The 11202-nt window shown below is 37.6% G+C and overlaps 1 protein-coding gene across 3 annotated transcripts; it reads left to right on the top strand.

The window, feature by feature from the left end:
• Positions 1–5879: 5879 nt before the first annotated feature.
• fmoda (fibromodulin a) lies at positions 5880–8571 on the top strand. 3 transcript variants are annotated; one of them, XM_026935633.3, is made up of 3 exons: positions 5880–5999; positions 6518–7426; positions 7875–8571. In XM_026935633.3, the coding sequence occupies exons 2-3, from the start codon at positions 6547–6549 to the stop codon at positions 8024–8026; spliced, it is 1032 nt and encodes a 343-aa protein (XP_026791434.1). In that variant the 5' UTR covers positions 5880–5999; positions 6518–6546; the 3' UTR covers positions 8027–8571. The 3 variants fall into 3 exon arrangements, with proteins under 3 accessions (XP_026791434.1, XP_026791436.1, XP_053083309.1); XM_026935635.3 differs by lacking the exon at positions 5880–5999 and adding an exon at positions 6069–6226; XM_053227334.1 differs by lacking the exon at positions 5880–5999 and having other exon boundaries at positions 6487–7426.
• Positions 8572–11202: the final 2631 nt, after the last annotated feature.

Here is an 11202-nt window from a genome sequence, read left to right as displayed (position 1 = left end):
TCCAATAAACAGATATAAAGAATTTCCTTTACAAAAAAACTCTTTTCATAGACAGCTCTGCCGGAGTTTTTTCAGTAAGAACATTTTAACCTCATGTTCTACAGGACAGAGCAATACAAAAAAGCCTATCAAGTCCTTGTGACTCACAAATTACAGATTCTCTTGACTCTCCCATATGTGAGAACCAGAGGGCGCCCTATACCCCAAACTACAAGCACCAGGCTTTAAGGCTTATTAAACTCAGTATCTTTGTATATTGTGTGTGTTTGATTATCAACTGTCTTACAGTGGATTTTCCACCCTTTTGTTGCTCACATGTTTCTGATCTATTGCTTTTTTATGTTTTGGGGAAAGAATGAAGTGATTTTGATGGGATCATAATGATTACCACATGGGCAGGGAGGAAGTGTATATCCAGTTCAGAAGGGAATGTATATGCTTGATTGAACAGCACTGGGAAACTCCGCTTTGGCTAAAAACAGCTGTGAGAGAGTTGAGGAAATAAGACCTTATTTTACCATCATTATAAATAATAAGCTGCTTAGTGAACCATGTACCTGCTGCAAATACTGGCATGGCAGATTGGTTTAATTGTGTTATAAATATAAATAAATCATTATATAAATGAATTAGTGTAAAGTTTACTGCTTTTTAAGTTGTGCTTACAAGTCAAGCTCATTGTGAAATGATTTCAGTAACAGAACTGAACTGCCATGGGGTCTTTTTAGTCTTTAAAAACCTCAGGGGTTCAGTATACTGGCTTTATATGTGAATATATATAACGGTGTGTAAAACACAGAAAAAAATGAAACTAAACATGGACATTTCGTTCTGTGGACTATTTATCAGCTTTCTATTAATGAAATAAGAAAACATAAACAAGTCAGCTTTAGTATTACTTCTATGGAAAAATGCACAAACATACTATTGAAAATGTGTTTGTTTTGCATGTGTGCTGACATGGCATCTGAATGTTATGGACATGTGTTTTGTGTTGGGACTCCTATGGTGCTCTTTTAGGGGTCAAAGGTACACATTGCAGCTATGCAGTCAGTCTGTGAGCAGTGCTTACTGGCCCCTTGAGATAATCCTGAGTTGTGAGTACTTAAATATACACTGCCCGGCCAAAAAAATAGTCGCACACATTAATATATCATTGAGCTTTGATTATGGTGCACATTCGCTATGCCACTCTTTCAAAAACCTCATACAACGTCACAACATTTATTTCCATTCAGAGTTGCATGAATTTTTTGACAAGATCTTGTACTGACTATGGGAGAGTCGAACCACTCCATAAAGCCTTTTCCAGCACATCCAAAGACAGCACATCTCAAATGGGGTTAAGGTCAGGACTCTGTGGTGGCCAATTCATGTGTGAAAATGATTCCTCATGCTCCCTGAACCATTCTTTCACAATCTGAGCCCTGATTTTATGCCCATGCCATCAGGGAAGAAAAAATCCATTGATGTGATAACCTGGTCATTCAGTACATTTAGGTAGCCAGCTGACTTCATTTTATTGCCCCATAACGTTGCTGAGCCTAGCCCTGTCCAACTGAAGCAACCCAAGATCATAACACTGCCTCCAGAGGCTTGTACAGTGGCCACTATGCATGATAGATGCATCGCTTCATGTGCTTCCCTTCTTACCCTGACACACCCATCACCAAGGAATACGGTAAATCTGGACCTATCAAAACACATGACCTTTTCCTTTAGGGTTTTTTTATGGCCACCCACTGTTTAGTACCAACCCTGTGAGTTCTCATCACATTGTGAGTGCGGAAATGCTCTTAATTTCACTATTAAACTTAGCCATGAGTTCTACTGTCTATTTTTTATGATTTGACTTCACCAAGCATTTAAGTGATCTCTGATCATGGTCAGTCAGGATCTTTTCCAGCCAAATTTTTTCTATGAAGTTGGTGGTTCACCACTATCCTTCCAGGTGTTAATAATGCATTGGACAGTTCTTAACCCAATTCCAGTTATTTTAGCAATCTCCTTAGTTGTTTTCTTGCTTGATGCAGGCCACTAATTTGACCCTTCTGAAACACAGTAACATCTTTTCCATGAGCATGGGATACGTCTTCCAACAAGGTTGTTAAAGAAATGAGAAGCTACTAACTGCATCAGTTAGGGTTAAAAGAATTGTTATCAGCTGAAACACATTAATCACTATAGTAATTATCCAATCAACAGCTCTTAAGTATTTGCTGATTTAAATCCAAATGGTGACTTTTTTTTTGGCTGGGCAGTGTATATAATGAGCATGAAGCTAGATCCAAAGATAAACAGCCTTAACTTAGCTGGTTTAAGACTCAGCATTATATTTGCATATCTGCAAATTTAGTTAACTCATCCATCTAGAAGAAGAAGAAGAAAATGAAGAAGAAGAAGAAGAAGTCTCAATAAATCATAATGTTATATTGAAATGCACTGTAGGCACCTGGCACACATTATAACTTATTCTTTATTTTAATGTCATAATAAAGTGTATTGTACAAATGTTTTTACTGACCACCACAGTTCTCTCTATGTTCATGAGAACAGTAAAACAGTAAAGCTGTTCCAGTTATAGGCACTTTTCTTTTGTTATATAAAAATTGATGCACCAGAGCATGACATGTCCTGATGACTCACTTCAAATATGTAAACACCAGTCAATATGTGGAACAGTGTTTTTTAGGTAATTATCCTGCAATTCTGGTAGGGCCACATGCCTATGGCATAATTTGCTAGCACCACATGCCAATGACACAACAAGGGCTTCAGATTGTGAAAGTCCTCTGACGCGATTTGCTTTCCAGTAGATGACATCTGGCTGTTGCACACTTTTCCTTATCTTTAATGATGATGACTAAAAGCCCAGGTTTCCCCACTACAGTGCTATTATTTTATTTATTTTATTTATTATGCTATTATTTTTTTTTCTTTCATGAAGGCTAATTCATTCATCGATCTTCAGTAGCTATCCGGTTAGGGTCACAGTAGATCTAAAGCCTGTACACTGGACATGAGGTGGGAAAACACCAGGGCACTATGCACACACATATTCACACACTCATTCACACCTCGGCAATTTAGAGTAACCACTTACTGGCATGTATTTTTAGGAAACTGTAGAAGACCAGATAACCTAGAAGAAACCCATACAGATGAAGGAGAATGTGAAACTCCACACAGACAGTAACCCGAGCTCAGGCTCAAACCGGTTGCTAATTTTATTTATTGTATTTTTCAAATAGGTACTTTGTTATTTTCCTGGAGTTTTTGTTATTAATGTCACCAAAGAAGAAGTAAAAAAAATGTTAGCTACATCCTGTTTAAATTTTGAAATTATTAAAATGCCTTTTACCTTCAGAAAATCATCATTTAAACAAAAGTAACATGGAATGACAATAACAGTCTTTGGTAAACTCAGGAAAAGTAGGCTTATGGCACATTCGGCATTATGCATTTGAATAGTTAATATACAAAATAACACAACATATCAATGTTTTCTTAAAAAAACACTAGCATATAAGCTCACTCATGCTTTGCTTGAGAACAGTAAATGTTGCTTTAGTCAATCCTAAGGACCTACAGACTTCCTGTCGGCTGACTGCTTGTCCCATTGTTGCTGGGCCCCTGTGATCCATGTATTACTACCACACATGCAAATCCACACATCATTCACAAAGCTTGCGACTGGAGAGAGTTTATGGTCCAAAGGCACAGAGCAGCAGGAATATTAAGTGTTTCCTGATGTTGGTATTAACTCCATATGGGAACATCAGTGCCTGCATGATGGGGCCACTAAAATGGGAAAGCCAGAGGATGAATTTTGACACTCTTTTCTGACTGTTTTCTGAGACGACTGTTTATTGTCTCTTATTAGTGGTCTTATGTATAAATTAAGTGAATGTGGCCAATAAGTCCAAAAATCCATATCACAATACTTGGAAACATTTTGATATTCTCAAAATTCAGGGGGTGTGTTAGCATTTTGAAACAAACACTCCACAATTTGGAATATTTATGACACTTGCAGCTGGTTAGTATTATCATTCATTCATTCATCATCAGGAATGACTTTATCATCACTTTAGAGTTGTTGTGGACCCAGAGCCAACACAGTGATTTATAGCAATTGAAACAATTGAACAGTTGAAAGCTAATGGTGATTTATAGCAATCGAATTGACATGATTTCTACGAATAAAGATTCTACAAATAAAAATGCTCATAATATATGAAAGTACATTCCGATTATGAAGAGGATGAGAGAAGGCTATTCCCAGATTTGTAAGACAAGATACCTATATCTTTGACCATAGTCACAAGCTGTTAAGCAGATAGCTCTACATGTGTATATCTGGTCTGATGTGTCCAAGGTCTACATGACACCAGTGTTTATTGTCAAAACTGCATCTCATGTCACTATGTGACTTTTTACATTGAAATACAGTAGGATTTTTTTACTTGTGTCCTGAAGCCCATTTAATATTTAATAATTTTTTAACATTAAGGGCTTAGTAATTAATTAGCTGATGATTTCAATCATATGTGCAGGAGTAGTGGTCAGAACTGATTAAAAGAAATATAATAATTCATAATAGTATGTCAGTGAGACTTCTAAACACTTTCAGTAAACAATCATGAGTACTGGACCTTGCTGTTTTTCAGTTTACTAATACACATCTGTTTCATAGATAGTCATGGAGTCCCATGAGTTCAGTTATGCGAGCTATATAGATGTAAGGACTAGATTAAAATCTGAAATTATAAAGTGTCTATACCATAGTTTCTGCATTTGTCTCTATTAGAATGCCTGCATGTTGTTATTCTATTGAAAATGGATGGCTTTTGTGGCATTTTCACAAGGATTATGTATTTGAAAGAGATTTCTATTCCATTCTATTCTATTCTATTCTATTCTATTCTATTCTATCTCTTATGGTGTAAGATTATGGCTCTTATGGTGGTGAAATTAATTTCATTTCATTTCTGTCTGGACAGTGACCTGCCCTGTGTAAATTATCCTATTATGTTTAATTAGTCTGTTGATTCTGGTTTATGTTTCCTTGTATAATACTTCTGTTTTTAGTCATGTAGTATGCATGCAGAAACATGCTTTGATTTGACTTTACATCTCTGAAAATTGTGGATTCATGCCATGAAGAAACTGCAGGAAATTCCTCCAACCTGAGCCTCTGTCAAAATCTATTAAAGCCCAGCTCCCCTGCCTCCATAGATTTGCTTATCTGCTCCGGTCAGGCATTAAAGAGGCCTCTGGGAGTAGGGAGGGATGAGGCATTCCCCAGCAGGACAGGCAGCACATGTGGATTAAGGAGGCACATGGCAAATCAGACAGAGACTCCAAGAGAGACTTTGGTTGGCCACTAGCCAGTGACAGATCACTTTAGTTTTTATAGGCCAACAGTGTCTCAATAGGGGCTCAAAACATTTGAAAAATAATCATGCTTTAATGCCCTGGATAGTACACAGTGTAGCACTATAAATCATGATGCATTCAGGCATTCATTCTGGATTTTGCTGAGTTTATAAACACCTCTTTATGAGTCCAAACCCAGATGTTTCCTCCACCTGGTTGGCAGCTTGGATGGTACCAAACTCTGGAAATGGTCCTCTGGGACCATGTTAATGGGGCCAGTTCCGGCACAAGATCTACTCATTCCATAATGTGAAAAACCTGGCATGTGTAAGAAGAGCTGTCACTATATCACATATCTCACATGTCACTATATCTCAAGATGTTCAGCAGCTGGAAGTGAGCAAGACCAGCTACCCCACTGAGTGGACTAAGGATGGAGAGAGAAGTGTGCAATTATTGGGCAGGGCTTCTGAGGGGGGCTTCAGGAATTTTAGGGGGGTGGAGGAGAAAACCTTGAAAGGGAGAGGGTGTATTTATAAAGTTTTTGGCAAAGTCACAGTGTTACAGTGGCTTGCTAACTGAGTGGGCTAGAAGGAGGGAGTGCCATTTAACTTAATCAGGTAGGTGTGTTCCTATGTGGTCTGTAATATGTTAGAGGAAAAATTACAGTGTTTTATGGTTTTGTTACTCATCTGCATTAAGGCCCCTTTGTTCAACATCTCCCTCCCTCGTTTGTGGATTTGATTCCAAGAAGACTTTACACTCGTTGGCTGGATTTTTTTGGATATCGATGTTTTTTTTGTTTGTTTGTTTTTTTTTACATTGCTTGAATTCAGTGGGATATCTTGTAAATTTTTATATTTATTATTAATCTTGTTTATTTTGCAAATTTTTATTTAATGCACAACTGATGTATGAAGAAATGCTTTAGGGAAGCATATAGTGTTTCTGTATTCTCAGCTTGTATCTACACATGCATAACTCTATTGTTTTAGACTTTCTACTTTGTACTCGCATTAAACTCTATATTCATTTTATATATCTTGTGCACATTTTACTTTATTTTATTATCTCTTTTATTGGATTTTCTTGATTTCTTGGAATAGTTATGAAGGTGAACATATGCTTTCTTCTCCAGTTCCTGGGCGTCTTACATTTTTCAAGACAATGGACCCAGCTTCTCTCTTGCTGATGGCAGGATTCCTGCACCTTGCTTTTGCCAATGGGATTGACCAACTGTCCTGGTTCTACCGCATGCAACCCTTGGCCATCATGGATCCTGACAGCACTGGAGGAGACTGTCCAGCTGAGTGCGATTGCCCTCCAACCTTCCCCATTGCCATGTACTGCGACAACCGTGGCATGAAACAGATGCCATACATCCCTTCTCGCATGAAATATATCTATCTTCAGCACAACCTAATAACTACAGTCTCAGATGAAGCCTTTAAAAATGGCACCAACCTAGTGTGGGTTATGCTGCATGAGAACCAGATTGCAGAGATAGGAAAAAGGGCCTTTGCCAATCTGGTGAACCTAGACCGCCTGTACTTGAGTGGCAACAACCTGACTGAGGTGCCGTCTAACCTTCCTCACTCCTTACGTGACTTGCGCCTCAACCACAACAAAATTGATAAGGTGTCACCCAGTGCTTTTGAAGGCTTGGAGAATCTGACCACCTTGCTACTCAATGACAATTCCATCCAGGACATAGGCAGCACTCTGAAGGGCCTGAAGTCTCTCACCTTGCTCGATGTGAGCAGAAACCAGTTGAAGAAAGTTCCGGATGGCCTTCCCGCTATGCTGCACCAGCTCTATTTGGGCTCCAACTCCATTGATGCCATCCCAGGCAACTTTTTTAACCACTTCACCAACCTGCAGTATGTGCGCTTTTCCCACAATGCCCTCACAGATAAGGGTATTCCACCAAACACTTTCAATGTAAGTGGTCTGGTAGAACTGGACCTCTCCTTTAACAAACTGGAGAGAATCCCAACAGTTAGCACCAGCCTTGAACACCTCTATCTACAAGCCAACCAAATCAAAGGTATGGTTGTTTTGGATTTTTTATTGATGTTTTCAATTTGTTCTGTCAGGAATCTTTGTTTTGCCACTAATTAGTGCGTGATAAGTTTGTTTTTGAAGGTTGTTCTATGTCTCTGTGAATGTCTTAAATTGTGAAACAGAGGATTTCCCTTTAAGGCAGTGTTCCAAACTTTAGGAAGCTAAGTTTCTTTAGAAAGCTACTATATATATATATATATATATATATATATATATATATATATATATATATATATATATATATATATATACCAAGGTTGCCTCCTTAGTAATTTGAGCATTTCAGCATTTTCCACTTGGATGAATTGGGTAAATGCCCATAATTGATTAAATGTCATGTTTTGCCTTTGGATTACTAACTCATTTGCAAAATTCTGGACCTCTTGAAACTTCATAAATAATCTGATTCTGATTTCTCTGCTTGATCACAGAGTTTTCCCTGGGCAGTTTCTGCAGTGTGGTAGACGTGATGAATTTCTCCAAGCTAAAGGTCCTGCGTCTGGAAGGCAATGAGATCACACGTAGGGATGTCCCATCTGACTCGGCTATGTGCCTCCGCTTTGCCTCAGACATCGCCCTGTAACTGCTCCAACAGGGCATTAGAGGGCAGTCTCCTTACATTTGTCTTTTCTGTAACTATTCCACCAAATACCCAAACATTTCTTACTGTTTTGATTGTTTACTCCATGTATTGTGAAATTTAATGCTGTTTGTGTTTATCTCAACAAAGGAGTAACAAAGGAGCTTGTGGTGATACATGTGTATGGTTGGTGCATATGTTTTGACCTGATTTGTGGGTGTTTGCTTTAGTATGCTTTGCGTTATAGCTAAGAATTATGTCTGCAACATTGTTTGTATGTGTGCATGTATCTCTGCATGTTGGTCATGTTTTGAAGTAGGAGCAGAAGGAAAAGACATGATGAGTCGGTTTGTTTTCTCATTTTAAAATGATCTGTTTACTTTCTGAACATGTCGCTCTTAAGAATAACTTGAAGATAATGCATTTTTGGAATGTTTATTATGTATTGTATGTATTGTAGGCAGCATGTTAGGAGACTATGCTCTGGACATGTTTAGAGAACCTTAATCTGAGTAAACAAAAGTAATAAATATTTTTAGTAAGAAAAACTTCGTGAATTTTTACATTGCTTGTTTATTTACTGACTTTTATTAAACATAAAAGTTACAATTTGCCTACAAGCAATTAGGCAAACACCAAGTTCAGAACAAATCTGTAGGCAATACCAAATGTGCCTTCCTATACCTAAACATCAATAAGGAAATTTGGCTCCACCTTCTGGTCACACTAGTTTGCTTATGGCTAATGAAAGGAAAACATGACAAGGATGTAATAACTATACTATATTGCACTAAACTATACTGTTCATCTCATAGTATATCATATCTTTAAATTTATTTGTGTATCAGACAAATGAGGTGGAATGTAACTTTGAACATTACAATGCTACTACTTTAATAAGTTTAAAAAATGTTTCAGGGACATACAAATCATAAAAGAACACTAAATGCCCAATGAAATATTATTGAGTGGCACCTGTCAAGAGGTGGGATATATTAGGCAGCACTTGAACAGTCAGTTCTCAAAGTTGATGTGTTGGAAGCAGGAAAAATGGGCAAGCGTAAGGATCTGAGGGACTTTGATAAGGGTCAAATTGGAATGGCTAGACGACTGAGTAAGACTATCTTCAAAACGTCCCAGGAAGGACAACCAGTGAACCAATGAGAGGGTCATGGGTGCCTAAGGCTCACAGATGCATGTGGGGAGCGAAGGCTAGCCCATCTGGTCCGATCCCACAGAAGAGCTACTGTAGCACAATTGCTGACAAAGTTAATGCTGGCTGTGATAGAAAGGTGTCAGAACACACAGCTTGCTACATATGAAGCCGCAGACCGGTCAGAGTGCCCATGGTGACCCCTGTCCACCGCCGAAAGTGCCTACAATGGGCACGGGAGCATCAGAATGGACAATAGAAGAAGGTGGTTTTAATGTTATGGCTGATCAATGTGCATGTTGTGATATAATAAAACAGTTGTGTGAATGGGAGGTTTTTAGTTTTGTGCAGGTGTGACAGATCCTATATGATCATATATGATCATATACCCTGCTTAGGGTTGCGGTGCTTTAAATTAGGCTACTAGTTTGTTTACATTTTGTGAAATAGCATCAAAATATCATGGGCAGGTACAACAACAAAAAAATAACTGCTTGAATGGGATCATAAAAAACAATCCCACACACAACTACAGTTGAGATCAGTTATGAACAGTTATGACTGATGAGGAATCTGTCAGAGCCAGAATTCAAAAGCAGTACTGGCATTTCTACCTCTGTTTTTCTCTTTTTCTAGTGTTTTCCAGTGTTTCTAGGGGCATACTGGTTTTTGATCTCTGAAATAATTACCTCAACATTGAAAAATAAGATATTACTGAATGAAAGCATGATAAACTAATGAAATTGCACCAAGGGAGAAAGCAAAATGAAGGAATTTGGTGACACAGACATAATCACGTACTTAGCTGCAGTCTGAAGAATGTGAAATTGCACAATTGATACTTATCAGTTTACCAGTGTGTCTGGAAAAGGAATTTACTCTGTGCTGAGTGTTAGTCAAACACTTGTGTTAGTTAAAAGTTTTAGACAAAACATCTCACACAGCGGTCAGTCAGCATTTTGGACTTGATGTTGACAGGGTTTCAGGTCATTTGTCCATAGTAAATTCCTTAATAACACCTTGTCATGAGCGTAATAAGGGACCATCCCACAAAGGATTAGAGCCACAAGGGGCATAAAATGAATTGGGTACCTCACACATAAATATCTTCTGGAGTGAGCTGGACACATTGCCTACTTTTTATATTTAAACATATACACTAAAAGGTGTTTTTAAATTTGCCTGGAATAAGAGTTGTACTATATTAACACTGAGATTTCTACAGAATCTCTACTGAGAGTGTAAGGCAAGGCAGAAAACAGTGACTACAGACTGATGTCAAATTACTCTCTAACCTAAATGGTGTAAAGGTTAGTTAGGAGTTAATTTAGTTAGTTAATTCCATGATCTAGTTAATATTGACAATTTTACAAACAAGAATTCTTATACACACAAGCACCGTTTAATGCCTTCTTGGTTTTCTGATGTCACTGAAGGTTAACTATATTTTTCTAAGGCTGAAAATTACTGTAATAATGGCTTTACTAACCCACCATAATACCACGTTTGACTCATGTCAAACTCACATAACACTGTCACCAGGTGGTTTTTATGCATCTATGAGCACTATAATTAGCTGCAGAAAAAAACATTGAGTTTGATTAGTCATCTCCTTAGTTAATTGATTAGATTTTCACAATACAACTATTTTAATATTGTAATCATTAATAATTTAGATGGTACAAAGAATGAGTCTGCTTGTCAAGTACACAGACACAATTCAAAGAGCCTGGAAAAACCCAAGAAAGTCAAGTTCCAATAATTCAGACCTATGCCTCAGTATCTCAGTATTATCTTTTAGTAGATAAGAGACAGACTGATTTGCTTCCTTTAAAGTTATATATTAAAACTAAGTGTTCTTGAAATTTCTAACTTTTCATCATATAAAAATTTGGGGAAAGCAATTATAATCAAAAGATAAAAATGTGTTAGATAAATTGTAACCACTTTAAGCAATATAGCCCTACAATGGAATAGATAGTGTTACTGAGCTACTAGCATTAAAATATATTGGCACAAGCCTACA

This window comes from Pangasianodon hypophthalmus, chromosome 20 (assembly GCF_027358585.1).
Source record: "Pangasianodon hypophthalmus isolate fPanHyp1 chromosome 20, fPanHyp1.pri, whole genome shotgun sequence".
In the NCBI taxonomy this organism is placed as follows: Eukaryota; Metazoa; Chordata; class Actinopteri; order Siluriformes; family Pangasiidae; genus Pangasianodon; species Pangasianodon hypophthalmus.
The sequence above is the reverse complement of the archived record's forward strand: the minus strand, read 5'-3'. Positions and strand labels throughout refer to the sequence as shown.

What these genes read in the sequence shown, in the direction of transcription:
- fmoda (XM_053227334.1), top strand. Translation starts at nt 6,502, where the DNA reads ATGCTTTCTTCTCCAGTTCCTGGGCGTCTTACATTTTTCAAGACAATG. An exon ending in ACAAGCCAACCAAATCAAAG is followed by an intron (nt 7,427 to 7,874) that starts GTATGGTTGTTT and finishes GCTTGATCACAG; the next exon opens with AGTTTTCCCTGGGCAGTTTC.